This window comes from Zonotrichia albicollis, chromosome 2 (assembly GCF_047830755.1).
Source record: "Zonotrichia albicollis isolate bZonAlb1 chromosome 2, bZonAlb1.hap1, whole genome shotgun sequence".
NCBI lineage: Eukaryota > Metazoa > Chordata > Aves > Passeriformes > Passerellidae > Zonotrichia > Zonotrichia albicollis.
In genome coordinates this window covers 87,849,881-87,871,812 of record NC_133820.1, presented here as the reverse complement: position 1 = coordinate 87,871,812, position 21,932 = coordinate 87,849,881, and the positions used below count along the sequence as shown (strand labels likewise).

Genomic DNA, 21,932 nt, shown 5'->3' with positions numbered 1-21,932 from the left:
AAAAGCCTGTAATGACTGAAAATAAAAGCTGGCAGTCACTAGTGAAGTAGTTCTACCTGGAAAAATGCAATTGAATGCATTAAAGACTAATGAGAAAAAATTCAACAGGAATACCTTTGGGACAACTACCTAAATGTAATGTGAAGGTGTAACTCTGTTGCAGCATGGAGAAAAATCAGTTTCATTTCATAAAGTAAAAGATATTGTTTTACAAGAAACCTATTTTATTGCAGCGTGGTGCACTCACTGAATATTGTGTGTAGGTCTGAACATTTCTACAGCAAAAATCTGACCTGAAAGGAATTTACTAAAAACTAATAAAAAATGCCTATGAAAGAAATTCAAACTTATGAGAGAAAAAAAAAGTGTTTGCTTACAGCAAAAGCCTGGATCAATGAAAATAAAGAAAAACTATGTCTTTCTCTAAAAAATTCATGGCATTAACATAAAGAAGGTTGGGGTGGGGTATGTATAAGGCCTGAGAAAATGCAGATGAAAAACAGACTATTCCATTTGCAATTTTGTCACTACCAAATTTTGCAACATGAGGCAAGTCAGATTGCCTCTAGGTGCTTCAGTTTCTTCATCACCTCTCCAATTATATTAATATATATACAATATATATTGTTAGAATATATATTGTAAGAATTTTTTTCATTTCACAGAGAAGTTAGAAGACTTTAATTAACTAAACTTGATTTAGATTATTTTGAAAATGTAAGAGAAAATATAAATAGTAGAATGAAAAGAAATGGAGTGAAAAAATATGGCTGAGATACTTTTATATACAAAAGATCTTTCAAGATCTGGGTAGGTTTCACTGTTTGAAAGTTAGCATCCACATCATTCAAAGATTTAGAGATCTGTGATTTATGCTCTCATTTAACACCTATGATTTCCATCTCCGTCATTCTGAGAAAATGATCTTTTGCATATTCATCCTTCTGTGAATAATCTGTATGAAGTCTTCTTATGTGACTAAAGAAAATTATGTATTTGGTTAAAATATGACAATGCAGCACAGCTCTGCAAAATCTGACTATAAGTTTTCTTTTCAGCAAAGTGTTTGGAGTCTAATTTCAGAAAGGTTGAAGCAGATGCAGAGTTGAAAGGAAAACCTGTTGCTCAGAGAATGGATATAAGAATCATAATGGTCGTCTTTGATAGTGGATAGGTAGGGGATAGCAATTTTCAGACCACATTTATTTAGCTACTGAATTATAATTGCTAGACCTGTTTTCATCCTTTCTTCATATCTCACCAAAGAAGACATGAAGGCATTGACAGGAAATCCTGACAATCCACAAGTGTGTTCTATACTCAACAGTTAAAATATTACAGATAGAGTTACAGCCGCATCAGAAATAGCTCTGTTTCTTCACTATCTGTGTGAATAATCTCAGAAGCATGCTTTCACAAGGAATGTGGCTTTGGAAGTTTAGACATTTCTAAACTGATCTCTAAATTCCTCCCCAAATGACACTGAACTCTTTGGAAACAAATCAGAATATTTTCTTTCCCCTAGTCACACAAACTGGCATCATTACTCCAGACTTTGAGCTGCCCTGGCCCTGGTTTACTTGATACTTAAGCTGGCAAATACAGAGAAATGACACTTACTTGAAAGATAACTGCCCTCCAAGAAGGAACAGCATAGTAATAGCATACCAAATATGATAAGTATAACAAATAACACTATTGCCTTATTAGAAAATGTGGCTGTTCCCATTGTAAAGCACAGTGCATCTACATAAAACCTAGATCTATTTCCTGAAGAGACTCCAGGTCAATGCACCATGTGAATGTGATACTCCATTAACTCACACATGTTTTGCAAACAGAAGCTGAGAAGAAACCTTTTAGCTGTTGCAGAACTTGCTGCACTTGTTCACAGATGGTCTATTAGAGAATTTGATAGTGTGCTGTTTTTCTGGGTAGTCTAATGAAGTCTTTTAAACAGACTAAGTGCTAAGGCATTGTGGGAGTAGTGTCTGGCCCCTTCCTAGGAGCTTGATATTTGCTTTTTCTATGTCACTGGTAAATGTAAGCGCCTACCTATTGATTACCTCCTTCTCAAAATTTTGACCTCCTAGTTTTGTTACTCCCTTGACAGTGTTTTGCTCTCATCTCCAAGAGTTACTTGCCATACTACATGGACAGATCACTCAATTTTCACCACTGTCTTTTTATCTCTTTTACCCCTTTCTTTTATCTGAAGGAACCACTGCATATTTTTTGCTGATTTTACAAGCTAAGCCAGTTTATTTGGTTTAAAGTTGACTGGTGGTATGCATGACAATCACAAAACTAAGGTGGTCTTGTGGTTCACCCTAAGTTTCAGCATCTGCAACTCTTGAACAACAGGAGTTTAACTATAACCAGGCTACACATGCTTATCATATTAATGAAGGAAATTTCAAGTAGGGACAATATCAGGTCTGAGTAGCAAAAGGAGATGTTAAATAGAATTTTCAGAAATTCTACACAAGTTTTAGGCAAGGAAAATAAAGGTCATTAGCTCAAATAAGAGTATCTTCGGGCAGTAACTTATAAATCTTTGCAAGAAAAAATAATTTTAATTTTTCATTGGAAGTTTTTTATTTTAAATTCATTCTAATATTTTGACCTAAAAATGTACTTGTTACAAGATCACTAGTTTTCCCCTTTATCTGTGCAGCCTTTAGCCATCAGAAAATTATCTTACCACCTGTAGGTCTAGTAATGATGCAACAATTAAAATGAAAGATCAATATTTATCTCCTTATGTAAAATTAAAAGCACTGCACAAACTCACAAGCAATATTATCACCTGACTGAGAACTGCAAATCCCCTGTCCAGGGATACCTTGTTTTGCACAACTACACCTCTGCACTAGGGATGCACTACAGATCATCCCTGTAAATGGTCACTGGTTCTGTCCTTTCCCCCTCTAATGTTGTATATATTTTTATTCCAGAGATTACCTAAAAGCCTCTCACATCACTGCTGTTCCAAAATTAAATATGGATTATAGCTTTCCTGGCTATTCTTAAAATAGCAAAAAATAAATAAATACAATACAGAGTATCAATAAGGGCATTGTCAATCTGCATATTAACACAGTTTCTATTTAGGGAATTTGCAAAAAGCATCATTAGAGATGCAAATTAAGGAGATTAAGACATTCAGAAATTTTAGTCAAACCAGGGAAGTGCTATTGTCTTTATGCTGTGCTAAGATTGTTTCCTTTCAAGCTGTGCATTTGAAGGCCTAATTACAGATACTTGCATTCTGCAGTCTCTTCTGAGCTGAAGAGGAAAAGCAGGTGCCAGGAGGGGGGCAGATTTATGTCCTAGATAATATTCCATAACAACCACTACTCCTGCTGGTAAACAATCCTCAGGCAACAGCCGCCTACTCCTGCTCATACCTTTACACAATTCACCAGATCCTGACAATTTAAACAAATAAATCCCCAGGCTGCAAGAGCAGTAAAGCCCTGTGAATTGCTCAGTGAGAGACCTTTGCTGAGATGGCCTTTGGGTTTCAACATTTACCCATCCTTTCACGCGACTAAGGCCACCATAAAAGTATAGTCAGGTCTCATCTGTCCTTTTCTCACCTCTGAACTTCCCTTTCTCTTCTGCATTGTTCTTCTTCTATGCAGCAGATGAACAAAACCATTTCCTCCTAGGCACAGCACTGCAACAGTGATAAAGTTTGGGCAAGCAACTTACTGATGCGTAAGTAGAAAACCAGATCACGCTTGAGAAATGCATCTCTCAGCAACACAGCTACATAAATCACAAGCACAGCCCAGGTGAAGGTGAGGATAAGGACTTTCATTTCAAAGGGCTTTTTTTTGTAAATGGTGGGCACAACATTGCTTTGGCTTGTTGCATTTTATTTCAAGCATTAGCTGAAAATGCAGTTGATCCCCATGCAAAGTCCTGGCATTAAGCCTGCGTATACTTAGGCCCAGCGCAGGCTTATCCTTGGGCTAAGAACAGAACAAGGATTTCTCTAGTTTTATGTAGCTGTGGATTTCCATGCATGTGAAAGAAAGCAGTTCAAAAAGCGAGTCACATTAAGGAAGAGAATGTAGGAATATAAGATGCCAGAAAATCCAAATAAATCACTGTGCTTTTAGTGTTCCTTTGAACAGTTGAGCACGATATTATCCTGGCATGTATAGTACTTTCTCTCTGGCTCTGTGGTTAGAACTGGTTATTATAACTTTGAACAAACAGTAATATTTCTTTATTTTCAAAGAATTATGTAAAATTAAAGAAAAAGAAAATTCAGGTACACTCAGATTCCTGAGACCAGTAATACCTTCCTTCCAGCTACAAGGAGAATTGCTGATGAGCCATTTGGAAACTTCTTTCTACATCTCTTTTATTTTCTAAAATTTCTTGTTCTCATCATACTTTGTTTTGGCATAAAAAGAAGTTGCTGTACAAGGATATGCAGACAGGTCCTGATCCAGTGATCCCATCTGTATGGAGATTACATGACACTGAAACTGATTAAAATACTAAAGATATGCCCATATTTACCCAAGAAGTGTGATGCTACTAATGTGGGGGTAGAAAAGTCTGTTGTAGGGTAATTTCTAATTTAAGCTGTATAAATTCTTAATTTAAATTTCTTTAATGTTCACTTCATATTTAACTTCTCATTGATATACAATTAGACTAGAATGGTTCAGCCTCTATGACTTTATTTAGACTTAAAATTCAATGTGTGAATAAATAAATCACAACTTTCAGAAGCTGAATACCAATATGCTTACAAGTACACAGTGGCCTTTTAAAATGCTGTATTGTGTATTCTTTGGTATGAAAAGTGGAAGCTGAATTCCAAATATTGACTACATGTAGGAAAAGGATGTCTCTGGGCATTGAAGTAAAAAGCATAGTAATTTCAAAGCTGTAGCTCACTAAGCAGCAGATCCCACCTAGCTGGGTTTGGGTAGAACCCAAAAATGATCCTGAGATATCTGAGGCTCTGCATCTTCAGCTCATGGCCTGTACTGAAACTTCCTTATGCATTCTAGAAGGTGGGACAAGATTCCCCCTGCAAGTCATTTAATGAGATATTAAATTAATTTATTATTTACTTGTAGGAAAGTTATGGAGATGCATACAACAGTAGACACTGAAAAAAGCACTGCTTTCTTGGAAGTGTTTCAGATTTGCTTGTAAAGCTGACCAAGTGTTAACATCAGAAACTTGTAAATATCAAAAAATGCAGTGCTGATGTTCTTCCACAAACTCACAGAACTTCACTGTACCACAAAATATACTATTGGAAAAGATTTGATAATAATTTTTTCTTCATTTTTAATTGCAACATATTAGGTTTTTCAGCTGAAAATAACCTTTAGCATTCATTTGAAATCTTTCCAAATACTTTATTTTACTGAAATTCTGAAGCAAATCTGTATAGTATTTTGTGGACATGAAATACATATTTCAGCTCCAAATGTTGCTTCTTGCTTTGTGGTGCTTGAAACACGGTGTTTTCTCCAAAAATTATTTCCAGACTTTGAAAATTAAACAATCCAGGTTGTCTATATTTGCTTAGTCTTAGTAGCTACAGTAGATTTCCTAGTCTGCGTACATTCACATGCATTCATTTCTTGTTATGCTTTGAAAGTTTCCTGTCTTTTTCCCCTTAAGAGATTTTACATGCTCCAAAACCTAGTTCACATCACACAGAAATCACCTTGTCCTCCACCTACCAAACTTTGGTTCAACTTTTACACAACAAGCTTGTATAAATTGATGCCTTCCTTAAGCCGCATATCCCTGTGAAACTGCTTCAATGTCAGAAAAAGGAAAAAGGAGATAACAGCAGAATTGATTTCCTCAGCACAGTTTTAGCACCTGTGCAAACCAGTTGCTCTTATCAGGGTAAAAATTAATTCACATACTTTGTGCCCACTCACTGATGTTAGCATTCAACAAGTACCTGCTGCTGCCTTTTCCTGGACATGATCTTGATGAGATTTCATTGACTGAAGGAGTCCTACATTTCTGGAATGAGTTGTTTTCCCCTCCTTCCTGCTTTACATATGTTTTCACTATGAGTATAGCTCTTCAAGAGCAAGGACAGCCTTTTAGCTGTGAGTTGATGGATTTCCTAACTCGGGAATGCTGAATGGCTTCTAGATGCTCCCATAATAACACAAAAGAAGTATCAATTTACAGTAAATAATTTCACCTAGGAATGTTAAATTAAGAACCTGCCATATATTAAAGAAGATATATGTCAGGCCTTAGGGTTTGGTTTTCTTTTTATTAAGAGTCTTGGTGGAGATTCAGAGCAGACTTCAAGCAGCAGTGGTGTCCACCATCTGTCTCTCCACCAGTGCGAAGACTCTTCCACAGAAGCTGCATTGTTACCCCTCTCAGACTGTTCCTGTAAGCCACATACTGTCCTTTACATGATCACAGCTTAACAGATAGCTCATGACAGTATTTTTGGTCCTCTCTCTCTGTCCCCCTCCCCACCAGCCTGTGCCAGTTCATCTCCTGCTCTATGCTTTGCCCTTCCAATGTCTGCTGGTAATGACAGGTAACTGACCTGTGCACTGCTGAAACACTTGACATTTTAGTGCTGTGTCATTCTGAATGCATAAAGCACATGGGCTACAACTAGAAAAAATTAAAGGCTTTATTTCTGATAAATCTTAAAAACCAATATATATGTATCCCAGAGTAAACATGTGATGCATAGACAATAAACACATTAAGCAAAAGCATTTCAGCATAACTTTGAAAAGATGGGAAAGTTGAAAATGAAGATTCCTGTTTATGTAAAAATCTTAAGAAGTGAATGAGTGGGATTTATATCAGAAATATTCAGAAAAATATGCTTTATGAAGACTAATTCTCCATGGTGTAGAATCAGTGAAATTTAGAGTTTGAAGGTATTTAGGAAAACTGGAAGATTTCAATCACATAGGTGCCATGCCTTGTTTTAAATTCAAAGTCTTCAGAAACAAATCCTGAACATTCATGCACAGTAAAAGAAGCAAGAAACACTGCAGTATGGATAATCTAATGGAGGTTGTGCCTTTGTGATCTGTGTTTATTTTACCTGTGGTAGCCTGGCCAGCAGAAACTACACTCCTTACAGTGATGTCACATTTAACAGCAGCTCGGTGGTGCCAATGGTGTGGCACTAACCAGCTTTGTGACTATGGCGTGACACTAACCAGCTTTGTCAGCCCTCAGCAGCACCCAGCAGGGCTGTCCATACAGAGAACAAAGGCTACTACTTTCCAGCAGCACCCTCACAGACAAGATGACACTCTGGGAGTCTAGGCAGCAAATGTTTATTTTTACCTCTCAGCCATTGGTATAGAATGAGAGTTAATGAAAAGCAAGCAAGGAAGACCTAAGAAGCAATACCTCTTTGCCACATCTTCCCTGTCTCCCTCCTGAATTCTGGTAGCTCTGATTTATATATGAAATTTTCATAGTTGCCACTAAGTACAGCAGAAGAGGACATTCATATGCCTGCTTTTGTTATCTCTAGAAGTATTCCTATGGCACATAGGCATTTAGGCATACAGCTCATTTCTGTCCCTATCCCACTGCTGAAAGTGACTGTCCTCCCAGAAAAAGCGACAGTTCTCACAGATACTGCCCCCCAGAAAAAGATCACTTCCATCTTTTTCTTGTAAAACATAAAATAAAGGTAAAAGGTAAAAAAAGGAAACAATTTAAATAAACTCTAGAAAGTCTTTTAGGTAAGCAGAAAAACAGAGTCATTAAATAATTTTTCAGTATTACAGGAACCTTTTCATGTTACACTAAGTTTCCTTTTAATTTCCCAGTTGTTTGGATGCACAGGCAAAAGAATTAGGAAAGAAGGTCAGCAAAAAGATAACAATGCCTGTTTATAGCAACCATGAGATTAATCTAAAAAATAGTATTTCTGCATTTAATGAGGGTTGAGGACAACAAATGAGAAATTACAAGGCTACAGTTCCTATTATCCAAAGTGCTGACAACATGTATGTATAGCATTTTTTCATAGCTTGGGTTTTATGAACAGTGGCTATTTTTGATTCTCACAGCATGGTTTTGTCCTTGCTGTGTGTCAGGTAAGCAGCTACCATCAGAGTAAGAATCACACAGGGGTAAGAGAGTCTGTGTTGGACAACTGCAAGAAGACATCAGTATTATGGACTTGAGGCTGAGTCCACTATTAATTCTATTCTTGTCCACATGCATCTGAAGCATCTTTAATCACAGGGGGTTTAGTATTTGTAAATCAGTAATTTCACTTATGGGTTGATATTTTAAAGGATTGGACACTTAGAGAATAACTTTCATCATAAAATATTAAAAACAATACACTGTTCAGAGCTTTGCTGAAGATTAAATGCCATTTGAATTCAACAGGATAGTATTTTTTTTTCAACCAGCATAAGATAATGACTGACCTCAATAGTGCCTACCTGTCTCAGTATTTTAAATGTTTTTTCCCTACAGAATACAAAACAAAAACAAAAACAAAACAAAACAAAAAGAGAGGATGGCTTCTGCAAAAGACAGAAGAGACCCTCAGAAGTATTTCACAAGTTTCACTCCTTTATTCTGTTCCTTGGGGTGGAATTTATCTGAACAATTGTATAAGTAAGTTCAAAGTATAGGCATCTATGTCATAACTAAATGCCCTTTCTAATCCATATAGAGAAATATGTACTCCAGGGAAAGATTTTTCCAGACCTATTTGAAGTGTAGACTTTACACTAATGTGACTTGCACCCCTCATTCCCCGTTGACTACTGAGGGAACCTACAGGAACAATTTATATCATAGATATCTAACCATCAGCAAGGCAAATTCTGCTTTCTGTTGCATGGCAAAAACACCATATATCTGCCCTCCAAACCCAAAAGACTGTTTGGATTTGGCTACACCTGCACAGCATGTTTTCTAACAAGATCTATCTGAGAGTGGGTGAAACACACCTACTCCAGCTCTGGGTATAGCTTGTTCTCTCTTTGCAGGTTCATAAATTTGAGGCAGCTGATTAGAATAGTACTGTTCCTCTGACCAGCTGCATTTAGAAAATGAAACTCAGGAAGACCAGAGCCCATCCAAATGCTCAAAGTGCATTTCCAGCTGCAGGGAAGATACACAATATCAGAATGTTGCCTTTCAGCACTGGACTTGGCCAGGAGACAGGAATTAGCATCCCTGACTGGAAACTGTTCTGATAACTAGGCAAATCATTCTTATCCAAGTTTTGTAGGCTTGACACTTCTCCTCTTTTGGTTAATTAAAAGAATGAAAAAATTGCTTTAATGTAGTTCACAAATTTTGACATAATATGCGAAATTGATAAACAGTAATCTCAGGGCAAATTTTACAGGATTAGAGACTAAAATTGTTTGCAGGCAATAGAGGTTTCTCTTAGGCTATTATCAGCTCTGATAGGATTTTAATCAGGTGTAGAATATTTTATTTTCAAATTTGTGTTTCCTGTCAAATTTAAGGTATGGCATCTCTTATTAAGAATCTCTTTGCTGCTTAGAAACTTGTACCAGATGTCCAATGAAGACTTGCAAGCCATTACATGCTACAAGTCAACAGATGTTGCATTTCTTTAAGCTTTCTATTTGCTCTAAGGTATGTATTTTGGCAAACACAGAAGTTAGGCAATGTGTTAAACCACTAGATGAATTATATGTAAACTGTAGCCCTGCTAGCACTGTTAAAGCCAAGTAGTTGTGGATTTTAAAAATCCACCTGTCCTGCAGTGGATTTTGCATTTGAAACATGTTGCAAAGCAACATTGAAATATTGTAAAAGAAACCAAGTAAAACCAACCAACCAACAAACAAACCACAACCATCTTGCCCAGAAGGAAGCCGTAAGATATCTGGTAATCCAGCTTTGGTATGGTGTAGCCTACATGCTGCCTTGGGCATGGCAGCACTAGAATAATGCAAGCATTTATTTATTTGACTTTCCCACACCCCAGAGAAGCCTCCTGGCTCCCAAACAGGTCTGTTGAAAAGGCAGTCCTTTATGACTTCCTGCTTCCAGAAACCAAACAACCAAGCCAAAAATCTTCATGCGGACACACTGCCCTTTCGCTTTGGATGCATGGAAAGCAGAGTATTAAAAAATATCCTGCTGGAATCCCATCCTTTATCTGCTGACCACAACAGCACCAGTGTACAAGTGTCCTTCTGTGTTGCTGTATTCCCCCCCCTCAGCAGAAATCCACAGAGGTGAGTGATCCTGTAGGCATGAGCTATATAGCTCAAGGTAGGCCGGCAGGCTGGGCAGCAAGAGTAGGAGGAGGAGAGAGCAAAGGGCAGGAGACTTACACTGGCCATGAAACTGAACTTCAGTGTATTCCAACTTCAAGAACCTCCCTTATTTCACTTTTCACTTTTTTTTTTTTTTTTTGGCCAAGTTTAATTAGAGCCAGTTATACCTGGTTATAATAGTTAATCTCTTTGAAAAGTTATAACATTGTTGGAAACCGACTTCAAAAAACATACTTTTTTTCAGCTCTAGTATCAAGGAAGGATTCAAACCTGCTATTTTTCTCCAAGTTCTTTCATAAGGTGTGCAAGAAAAGGGCATACAGAGTGTCTGGGATGTTACCTATTCTTTTAGGTATTATTATGGGAGATCATCTGTGAAACTTTCTTTGCTGCCCTGTAATTTACACCACTACTGCTGGTAATGACTGTAAGATATATATGAGCAGCACTAATGGGTATGGATCACTGTTCTCCTAGACTGCAAATAAAAGGAGCACGGGGAATTATGACACTGTATGATAGATCAATACAGCTGCAGATTGGTCCTCAGGCTATTCAGGTTATTTTCCTTTAAAGGCATCACGCCTCACACATTCTGCTGAAGACTATCCATATCCATTCAAGTCCATGACAGCTATTCTTAGACATTCCTTCATTTTTAACACCACTGCTAAGACTGCTAGTGTAATTTTTAATGAGAACGAAGAGACAGTGTGTCTTTTATCAGGTTCTGATCTACTTAGCTGAAATTAAAACTCTTTGTTATATTTTTCCCTATGCTTATTCAAAGGATTAGTGAGAAAATGTCACAGAACTGCTACTTGTGTCCTCATTAACATTCATGACAAAACCTTCCGGCCGGGCTGGTTTCAATTGCTGATGGAGCAATAGTTAAAAGAAATTGGCTTGTGTGTGAAACAGCTGCTCAGCAATGTCACTAAGCAAGGGAATTGGTGATAATAAGATGATACTATTACAGCTACACTGGGAGCATAATATATTTTAAGCTGCTTTGAGGTATACAGTGGAGGTCCAAGAAGTGGAGCATGATTACTTGTCTGCTGTTAGGAATAGGAAACAGCTGATCATTAAGTGTCTGCTCATATGGTTTAGTCTTACACAAAGCCTTGAGGTAAGAGAAAAAATCATATGTGCTAGGATTCTTCACTTCCTGTGTGCTTCCTATCTGCTGGAAAGGCTTTTTGTTTCTCTCCTAGTGTTTGGAAGGGTATGTGTGTCCCATTGCTGAAACACTCTCTGCCAGGACCATCGAGCACTTGTTGTTTCATAAGAACTTTTCTTATTTCAAGGTTTTATGTATTTGGCAAGATTCTTAGGAGAAGATTCTGTGGATCTTCACACATCTATTAGTGAAATCCCAGATACTGATTTTGCTTGAAATGACCATCCAGTATGTCAATGCAATGACAAATATGCAGATGATAGCACTACAGATGTAAACATCTGCACATAAGGCTCAGCCAAGCAACAACTGGCAGCTGGCATTATGGTGTGTAGTGGCTTATGCTAATGCACACCACTTGTCTAGAATATGGAAACTGAAGGAAGAATTATATTGTCAGATCTTTGATTCTGAGACATCTTTGAACTTCATATACTATGAGGAATAAATGAGTCTAGAAGAATGGAGCAGTCAAAAGTCCCAATACAGTGACAGCTCTTTAGAAATGTGGAGTACAAATGAATAAGAAATGAAAGATTATAAAGGGCTTAAGGATGCAAGAACTGTTATGCACTTGAAAGAAAGGTATAATTTTTCTGATCATAGATGGTTCCAAATAGTTTAGTAATTTCTAAAGTTCTCTGTTACAAATTTAATCTTTAGCTGCCACTGCTTTTAACCATAACAGACATTTATTTCTTGTATAGATTTGGAAGTACCACACTTCAGGTGAAAGAAAATATAAAACTGACAGAGAAATTATATAGGTAGCCAGCAGGCTGAGGGAAGGGAATCTTCATCTCAGCTAAGCACTGATAAGGCCACACATGGAGAGTTACATCCAGGTCTGCACTCCCCAGTACAAGAGAGATATGGACACAGTGGTGCAATCAAGGGGCAGTAAGATGAGGAGGGGACAGGACTACCTGATCTAAAAGCAGAGGCAGAGAGAATTGGGACTCTTCAGCCCAGAGAGGAGAAGGCATGGGGGATCTCATTAATGTGCATAAATATCCAGTGGGGGGGATATATAGCCCAGTGACAGCAGTGGGTAAAAACTAAGAAAAACAAAACAAAAAACCAAAACAAATCAGGAGATTCCACGTAAACACAAGAAAACACTCTATTGTGAAGATGGTCAAACACTGGTACAAGTTGGTCGAAGATGCTATGCAGTCTCTATCCATGGAGATATTAAAAATGCAGCTGCACATGGTTCTGGGTGACCTGTGATAGCTGATCCTGCTTGGAGCAGGAGGGTTGACAAAGCCACCCCCATCACATCTCAGCCATGCTCAGATTCTGTGATTCTGTGTAAAAATGTTTTTCTCATCAGAGGCTAAAGAGACAATGTTCAAGTTACCACAGATTTAATTTACTTTTAGATTAGATCATGAATTGGAACCTGAGAAAAAATCCTGAAAAGGAAAACAGATCTCCAATTGCCTCTCAAAATGGAAATCATAACATCATATCTATGCTAAGTTATCATATCTAAGCTCTATGGTTGTGGGGCAGAAAAATTAAGAAGATAAGGCTTCTTATCTTATTCTTATTAAGAAGGTCAGGTGAAAATTCTAAAGAGCTCACATACCTCTGAAAAGTCTTATGTTGCAAAACTTAATATTACCCTAAGACATCTAGTACAGCATTAAAAAAAAAAACAGGAAAATCTACAAGATATTGCTTTGATGTCCTTTCAAGAGTTCTCAAAATTGTATGAATGTCTGAACAAAAAAAGAGCTTGGCAGCAACTACAGTTGAAATAAACTCCTCAAGGGACCAACACTGATATCTATCTCAGCATTACTTAGATATTCATATATTCTTTTAGTGCTTACATATGCTGCTCTTGACAAATACAGGTACTGCAGAAAACTTCCATAAAATCACCACAATTGGTGGTATCTGTTTTGCTATTTGTGGTGTACTAGCATTAAATGGCAGAATCGTGTACCAGAATTCCTTTGTACAATCACAGTATCAAATTAAAAAACAACAAAAAAGTGGGTTATGCTCGAACAGGCAAAACATGGACCTTAGCTATCTCTTTATACTGAAAAGCATCATAGCATTTTAAACGGCAAGAAATCTAGCTGATTTTGCATTGGAAGTCTATTAGATGAATACATTTTTCCATTAATGTCTTTGCCCTTCTGAAAAGAAGCAATTTTTCCATACAAGTGAACAAATTTTGAATAGCTTTAAAATAGCATTGAAATTCTGAAAGCATACACAAAGTTCAAATGCTCTCTGATAAGACATCACATTGCTAATTCCCTTTAAAACATCAATAATAAGTTAGAAGAAACAACTTGGTCTTTTATTCAAATTTTCTGTGGAGCAGATCCCAGAGGGGAGTATTTACACCCAATCAAGAACTTTAAGCCATACCTTACCATCAGTATTAAGGCACAGAACTTCAGATTACTGAAAAAGCTGTAATGTCTTTAAATGCAATACAGAAAGGCCTGAAGTTGACAAAGATTTAGCAAAGTGCTGTCTGAGCTCTGTGGTCAATGAGCCCAGCATTTTCAGTGTGCTGCATGGTCACTGAACACCAGTGATCACCCCAGTTTCCTTCAAGGAATAAAAAGCCCTGTGCATGCTCCAGATGGTTTGAAATGTCTGTTCTGCTTGCACACTCATCTTGCAATAATACACAAAAATTCTAGATTTATTTTTTTTTAAGATCCTTTGAAAACAACTAATTTTTTTTTAAATCCACTACTTAAAAAAATTATGCTTTTACGATGAAAAGGGAAGTCATCATAATTCAGAGCAGTTCACAGTCATCCCCACTTTCCAAGGACATTCTCTAAATTACATTAGCATCTGATCTGCTAGAGATTTTCCTCCAGCTCATCTTCATATTACACTTTTTCCATTCCTTTTTTGTATAATTCATTTTTTCTTCTGTGTCACATTCAGAGAATCAATATTAGGAAAAAAATCTTTAATTGGATAATAATACAGAATTACCATAAGGAGTTAGAGACATCTTCACTTCTTTCTGAATGGGACCGAAGAGTTTTGAAGCAAGCTTCCAAGTTCAGAGATAACACTTCCACAATTCTCCTATATGTGTACATATGATCCATTACCTGAGGTCAGCCAGCTTTACTCACCTATTTGCAGGATTTCCACCTACATGCAGCTCTGCAATTCTCTTTTCAATGCTGATTTACACGTCTTAATGCCAGACTCTTTTTAACTTACACATATGCAGAAATGCTCAGGGTGACACTTTCAATACAAATACAGATTTCATATTTAGATAAAACCATGATTTGAAAACTTGGACACAACCATAAAAACAGCTTAATGTTCAGACAAACACTTAGCAAATTGTCACACCATAATCTTGATCTTGAAAAGATCTTATAAAGGCTGATCAAAAGGAAATAAAGCCCTCAAACTGTTCTTTTCTGTTCTTTCTAGGTAGAAAAGATGTGTTCAATCAACTGCTTAAGTGGTTTGTATGATAATCTCTCTCAAACACATCTCGAGGCCTCAGTGTTTGGAAGCCAGAAGCCCTCTTTGAGACTCTGTACATCACAAGAAAATCATGCAGGGAAAAAACAACAGCCTTAAGGCTAAAAAAGGCAGAGTACACAAATCCTGCTCCGCAATAACAAAAATCATGGGAGATCCACCGTTCATCTTGCAACAGTGAACATAATTACAAACCTAAATTTTACATTTGAAACTAGGAGACAAAAATTATAAACCTCTCTATGCATATCTAGTCTCTTTTTTCAACATTAGCCAAGCCTGCAGGCACTTAACAGTCTGATTCTTGATGTCATTGTAATTAAAGGCAATACTCACAAGGCTGATAACCATACCAGCTGTATATTAACCCTTATCTTAGCAAAACTGAAAATTCCAAATGTGATGTCTAATTGTAAAGAATAGAGCATTGGAATTTATTATGGATATTATGGCTTTTAAACCCTATAACCTTGAAAATAAGTAAATTATATCCAGCCTACCATCAAACTTCTTGTGCCGGGATACGAAAGTCGTGCGTACAAAGTGACTTGTCTCCTCCACCAAGTTTTCAAACTCCAGTTTGCTCTGTTGGCTTAACTTGTCCTCCATTTCTGAGGTGCAGCATGTATATTCCTGAGGGCAGATTCTCAAATGTTCCCCTGGAATCACAATAAAAGAAGAAATTAGAAATATTTGAAAAACGATAGAAATGTGCCAGAACAAAAAAAAAAAAAAAAAAAAACCTAAGAAAAAAAAAAAAACCACAAAAAAAACCCAAGGGTTTTCAGTTTTGGTGGGCTGCCAAGGAAGCTCTTTAAGGCTCGACCTAAAGAGTTTGACAGAAAACATCTTGAATTTGTATCAACAACTTTGCTATATCTGGGTATTCCTCGCAGGGGAGAGAAGACACACTTTGCAGAGTTGTTTTCATACTTCAAAAAGTAAAATTGCCTCACACCAAAAGTGTTCTCCTGTGCTGAAGAAGCCTTCCACATTTACTGAAGCATACTTAAAATTTGGAAAAACAATTGCTTGTGTTCTGTTTGTATTCAAATCGCCTGGAGAAATATCTAGTGAGATGACCTATTACAAGCTGCTGGATGTATCAAAAATTGCAAAACAAAAACTATGTTGTCAAAACCTGAAGAAAAGAAATTATACATTTTTGTAGACAGGTCCCACTTGCCCAAGTGCACCAAAACATAGTTCCCTTCTCCCCTTCCTTCCCCTCTTCTTAAGTGTATTTTAATGATTGTGTTTGGGTTTTCTTGGGCAGCATTTCTTGTCAGACTGAGCAAGTGCTCTGCTGAATAGGAGAAAGCAGTGAATAGTTTAATTAATGCTTATGTTATATGGAAATGCAATGTAAAAGGTAATGAAAGTCTCTTATGTAATTCAATAGATTTATCTCTTGAAGCTCTCTGCCAGTTCTTCTGACAATATTGCTTTCTTCAGTACAATTTGCACATGGAAACCAATTCTTCAGCTCATGAAATTAAAATGGTCTGTTATTACATGAAATGTGAATTTCCAATTGACACTGTACTAAGGGTGTCAGAAACATTTAGCTTGGTTTGTACAGAGGCAGAAAATTCTAACATTTCCTCTTGAGAAATAAAGAGAATGATCTGCCTGTATGATTAAAGTTACTTGTAAGGCAATGAAAACATTTAGCTTTCTGTACACCGAATCCTGATTAAAAATCCCGCTGCAAATCTCTTAAAGGTGCAAATAAAATGATATACAAAGCCCAAGGGTTAAATAAATACTGGGGACCTGATTCTCATTTCTATTGAGGCTCCTTTCTACCACTGCTGAGCCATAAAGAAGACTAAAATGCAATTTATACCTACTTTAAGGCTGCTTTTCACCATTCTTATTATGTAGTGAGGAGAACCAGAACCTAAGTTTTATGCTTCCCAGGGGTATAATACATTTAGCTGCTGCATCATTCTGAAGACAGCATCAAAAAGAGGTTTGCACATGCTTAGAATAAACACTGTCTCGAGTTTGCCCTCACCTTATTCGAATTTATGTTTTGGTTCTCGAATGAAGTCTTTTAACTGGAAATTTAGTCATTTCTCAACCCTGACTCCTCACCCCATCTTAATTTGTTTTTTCTGCAAGAGTTTGTAATATATGAATTATAATGCCATGAAGGTTTCTTTTAGCAGTCTCAAGACTTTTTAAAAGCTCACAGCTATACATCTTCAGAAAGGATCATTTTATTATTACCAGTTACTGTTTGGCAGTACTACCTACAAGTCCCCGTCATGTCCAAATGAACCATGATATAAAACTTTGTATGAAACTGGGAAAAAATTATATCCCATGACCATCAAAATATTGTAAGGATTGCTTTCCAAGTCTGCTACACTCTCCCACCACAAGAAATTAATTCCTCTCCATCCTCAAAGTCACACATCTAAGCCATAAACAACACATACAGGGACTGGTGAGCCAGCTGCTGTCAAACATAAAAGATAGTGGCAGACTAATGTTTGCCTTACCCTCTACATCTCTGTCACATTAAACTGCAACTATTCAACAGGTAAGGAAGGTGCCATAATAAGAAACAATAAAGGTTATTTCAGTAACGGTAATGTGAGTTTTTATTAGATGTCAGAAAGACAAGTAAAATTGAAATATTGTATCATTAGAAGCAGTGCTGAGTGCTTGATTAAATAAAAAAAATACCCCATCCATAATGTCTGCAACCCCCTTTCCTCAATAAATCCCGGTTTTTTTCCTTATTAAAAATACCTACTTTCCCAGTTCCAGTCAGAGTGGTAGTTTATGCTTTTTATTATGATAATATCCTCTGGTGCCATTGCAACTGAAAATTTTTATAAAATGCACTTTTCTTTCCTCTCTTCAACTGAAGTTCTTATTCTTTTTTGTCTGGCTCTGTTTGTTTCTCAGAATTGTCAGCCTACAAGCTGGCCTAATGGTAATCATCATGTGCTTAGTAAGTAACACCCATGAGTCTAAATCTTTTAAGACATTATATTAGGCTGAGTATTATGACAAAATAAATTCTCTTGAATGGTCATTTTTGGAGAAATAGTAATTTTTTCTTTCTCTGATTTATTTAGAGTCTTAGTTTTGCTTTGCTACAAAAATTATTTCTCACTTTGCCCACTACAAACTCATTCAGATTCCTAGTGCACTGTTTTCTTTTACATGTATTTGCATTAAGTTTCCTCCTTTTAGTTCACTGGTTATTCTTTCATTCATGAGGCTCTTGACTGTAGAAACTCACATTTATCAGCAACACAGCTCCTACCTTACCTCATTGACTTTTTCTCCCAACAAAATGTCTTCTTCTAAATCATCTATACTAGCCACCCACCCTCATAACAAAACTTTGCTGTCCAATAATGAATTTTTTTTCGAAACACATTTCTAATTCTCTTCTCCCTGTTCATAGAATTGCATTACTGTAGAAATAAATATTAATGGAAATACTGTGCTACTTTTCATATTCTGCTTCAGGATTTTTGCTTCCTTCTCTTTCCTGCACTGGAGGATCAGGTCGGACTACAGATAAAGTAAAAGAAAAAGCATTTTTCATTGGTTCACAACAGCAGAGTCTTTGTATGCCTAAGATGTTCAAGCTAATTTTGTAAAAATAAAACTTTTAGAAATTTTTGCTCATAAGCCCTGCAATGTTTATACTGGTCACGACTGTCTGCAGTTTCCAGAAGTTCATAACTTGGACAAAAGCTCATGTGCTTTTCTGGGAATTGCAAAGGGAAACTCTCTGACAAGGTAATTTCTGTATGCTTAATGTTTTTTTTTTTACTTTTTAAAAGTAAAATGTAAAAATGTAAAAGTAAAAATGATTCTTATTTTGTGCTTGTTCTTATCAAACCTCCAACTAATGTTAGAATTGCCAGGTTGTTAGTTCACTCCTTGTAAAAAAAAAATTAAAAAATGGGCACGCTTTTCTTAGCATTGAAGTAGGGGGTTTTTTTGGTTGGGTTTTTATGTTTTGTTTTGCTGGGAGGGGTTGTGTTTTTGGGTTTTTTTAGTTTGGTTGGTTCTTTGATTGGTTTTTCATTTTGTTGTTGTTGCTAGTTTGGCTATTTTTAATTAAGAGGTGTGTGCTTTATTTTGGATTTTTTTTCTTCTTTTGTGACCTAAGAGGCTGTTTGGATTGAAAATAACTCTGCAGGCTAATTTGATTGTGCTTCCTCTGATTTTTTGAATTGGACCATTTACCATTTGCATTTTGTAAAACACTGTTCTATTACCACAGAAAGTGTTTAATCACTGATTTGTGTATTTACACACCTCAAGTATTTTGCAGGCTGAAAATGCGCTCATAACTGATGTACCAGTTCTTGCCTTGGGAAACTCCATATGGTCTAGGTTCTTATGCTAATTTTAGCAACAATTTTTGTGGCACAAGTGGCATTGGTTATAACTGCCTAGTTTTTCCTTGCTGCAAATGGTGTCTCCCCAAACAAGTTTGACACGACTGTAGTTACACTGCACCAGGCTGAACAGCTACTAACTCAATATTTCCAGCCACCTACCACAATTCTTCTAACCACTGTTTCCAGCTGAATATGCTGACCTACATATCTCTCCTTATGTGGCTTATGTTATATAAATCAAATCGATTGCCTACTACAAATTCAGCTACCAGTATTCAATTTCAGTTTTATTACAGCTGTAATCTCACACCTGCCTTCACATGATCCAAATTGGCAAGTTTTGCAGTTGAATTTGGCAATCCTGCTAGCAATGCTGCTTTGAAGTGTGATAAAGCAATTTATAAAGCACTTGTTTTATATTCAGATGTATTACTGCTTGGTGTCCTTAAAATGTGCTACAAAACTCAGAAGTCTTTAAAAAATCACAACTTACAGCTCTCAAGCTGAATAAATGCTTTTACTGCGTATCAAAATGCCAGAACTGATCTGAGAGTGGTAACTACTTGCAGAAGATACAGTCTGAAGGATCAGTAAACCCTATGGAATATAACATTACCCTCAACAATTTAACCATCAGATTTCCTTAATACCTTGGTTATATTATTAGAAATGGAAGTATAATCACACAACATATTTATTATCAGGCAGAATTTTTTATGGGTCATGTTGCAAGTTTAGCAATTTTGGAAGCAATTCTTTCTCAGGCAGTCAAAATTTTATAGTTCTTATTCTAATCATAAATTTAAAGCCCTGACAGTGATCTGTTCACAGAATGGTAGGGCTAACTGTATGATGGGGAGAATAGAAACAGAGTCACTACCCTGCTTTAAAAATCCAGAAATGAATAAAAATTATTAAATAAAAGGGGTAAATTAAAGATGTGCTTTCAAACTTGATCATTTTGTATGCATCAACAGAGTCTAAAAGAAGAAAAGGTAGCTCTACATTCTTCATCTTGCAGGTTACATTGATGTGATTTGGCTTTGTTATTAGCTGTGCTCTTTGAAACTTGAAATACTTGCTTCAGACCTGCTCATATTCAGCCACTTGTGGAGAAAGCAGTGGAATTTATTGACAATATGAGCTTTAACAAAGACAATATCAAGTAGTGCAGCTGGAACAGAATAGCCACAGAGCCCAGCACATGCTGACACCTGTGTGGCTGGGGAGCTGCCTTGCTGAAAAGGATGGGGGCTCCTAGGGGACACCCAGCCAACATGAGACAACAATAGCCTGCTGCAGCAGATGTAAATCTGATACTGGGCTGCATCCCCAGGGGCATTGATAGCAGAGGCAGAGACATGATCGTCCCACTGTACTCAGTGCTTGTTGTGCTGCACCTGGAGCACCGCGCCCCATCCTGGTCCCCACAAGACAAGAAAGATGCAGACTGGAGAGGGTCCAAAAGAACATCAGGAAGATTATCAAAAGACTGGAGTGTAAGGAAAGACTGAAAGAGTCAGGTTTTTTTTTTTTCCCTGGAGAAAGAGAAGGCTCAGGTGGGACCCAACCAAGGTATTACAGTACTTAAAGGGAAGGTACAAAGAGGATGCAGCATTTTCCTTCACAAGAACCCACATGGAGAAGACAAAAGGCAAAAGATACAAACTGTACCAGGAGAAGTTTCATCTTGGCATAAGGAAGAAATTTCTTAAAGTGAGAACTGACTGTCTCATCACTGGGACAACCTCCCCAGGGATATGGTGGATGCCTCATTGCTGGAGGTTTCCAAGATTTGATTGGACAGGGTGTGAGTTAACCCCATCGGGGCTCCCTTTCCCTCAGTACCTGAGACCAAATGATCTGACAGCATTCCTTTCAAAGTGGCTCTTCTGTGGTTCTGTGATTAGTTACTTCATATCTTCCTACCTCTCAAAATTATAAGGCACTGGAACAACTTGACTTTGTTTCTAAGTTAACATTTTCCACCCAATTTTCTGTATTTTTTATTATTGTAAAATATTATTTTAAAACGATGACAAATAGATTTAAAGGAAAAACCTCATTCAACTTTAACCCTCGTCCACTGTTTTGAGATTTGGATCATTTTCAGTATGGGTGATGATCTTTCTGAATGCCTACTTTTTGAAGTTTTCAATTTAAGTTCTTTAGTGAAATCAGAAGCATAGTAAACTCTTAGTGATCACATTATAAATTTTATGTTATTGAAAACTATACTTCTCCAATACACTTACACCATTCTGTCATCTGCTAAGAGGAAACAGTGCTGCAGAAGAATTTCACCAACAATCATCTTTAATTTGAAAAAAAAAAAAACCCAAGCAGCACTATCATGTTTTCTGCATTAACTTTTTAGCAGTTAAAAATAAATTAGAAACATGAATTTCAGCATTTCAGGCAATATTCAAACAGCAAAAATTAAAATATCATTCTGTTGGACAAAACCCTGTTCTCTAACCAAAAAGTCCTAAGGCTCCTTCTGACTTTGTAATTATCTTCTCTGTGGGGTATAACAGCCCTGCAAGCAGCCTCTGTAAAACTACACCTGACATTCAAGTCACAGATTGA

At 36.9% G+C, this 21,932-nt stretch overlaps 1 protein-coding gene across 2 annotated transcripts in view; it reads right to left on the bottom strand.

Annotated features, from left to right (window-relative positions):
• GPC6 (glypican 6) overlaps window positions 1–21,932 on the bottom strand; it is a 736,313-nt gene that overhangs the window by 489,899 nt on the left and 224,482 nt on the right. For both annotated transcript variants that reach the window (XM_074535617.1, XM_074535616.1), the window contains exon 2: window positions 15,462–15,620. In XM_074535617.1, coding sequence (XP_074391718.1) covers window positions 15,462–15,620 — 159 coding nt within the window. The remainder of the gene's footprint in view (window positions 1–15,461; window positions 15,621–21,932) is intronic.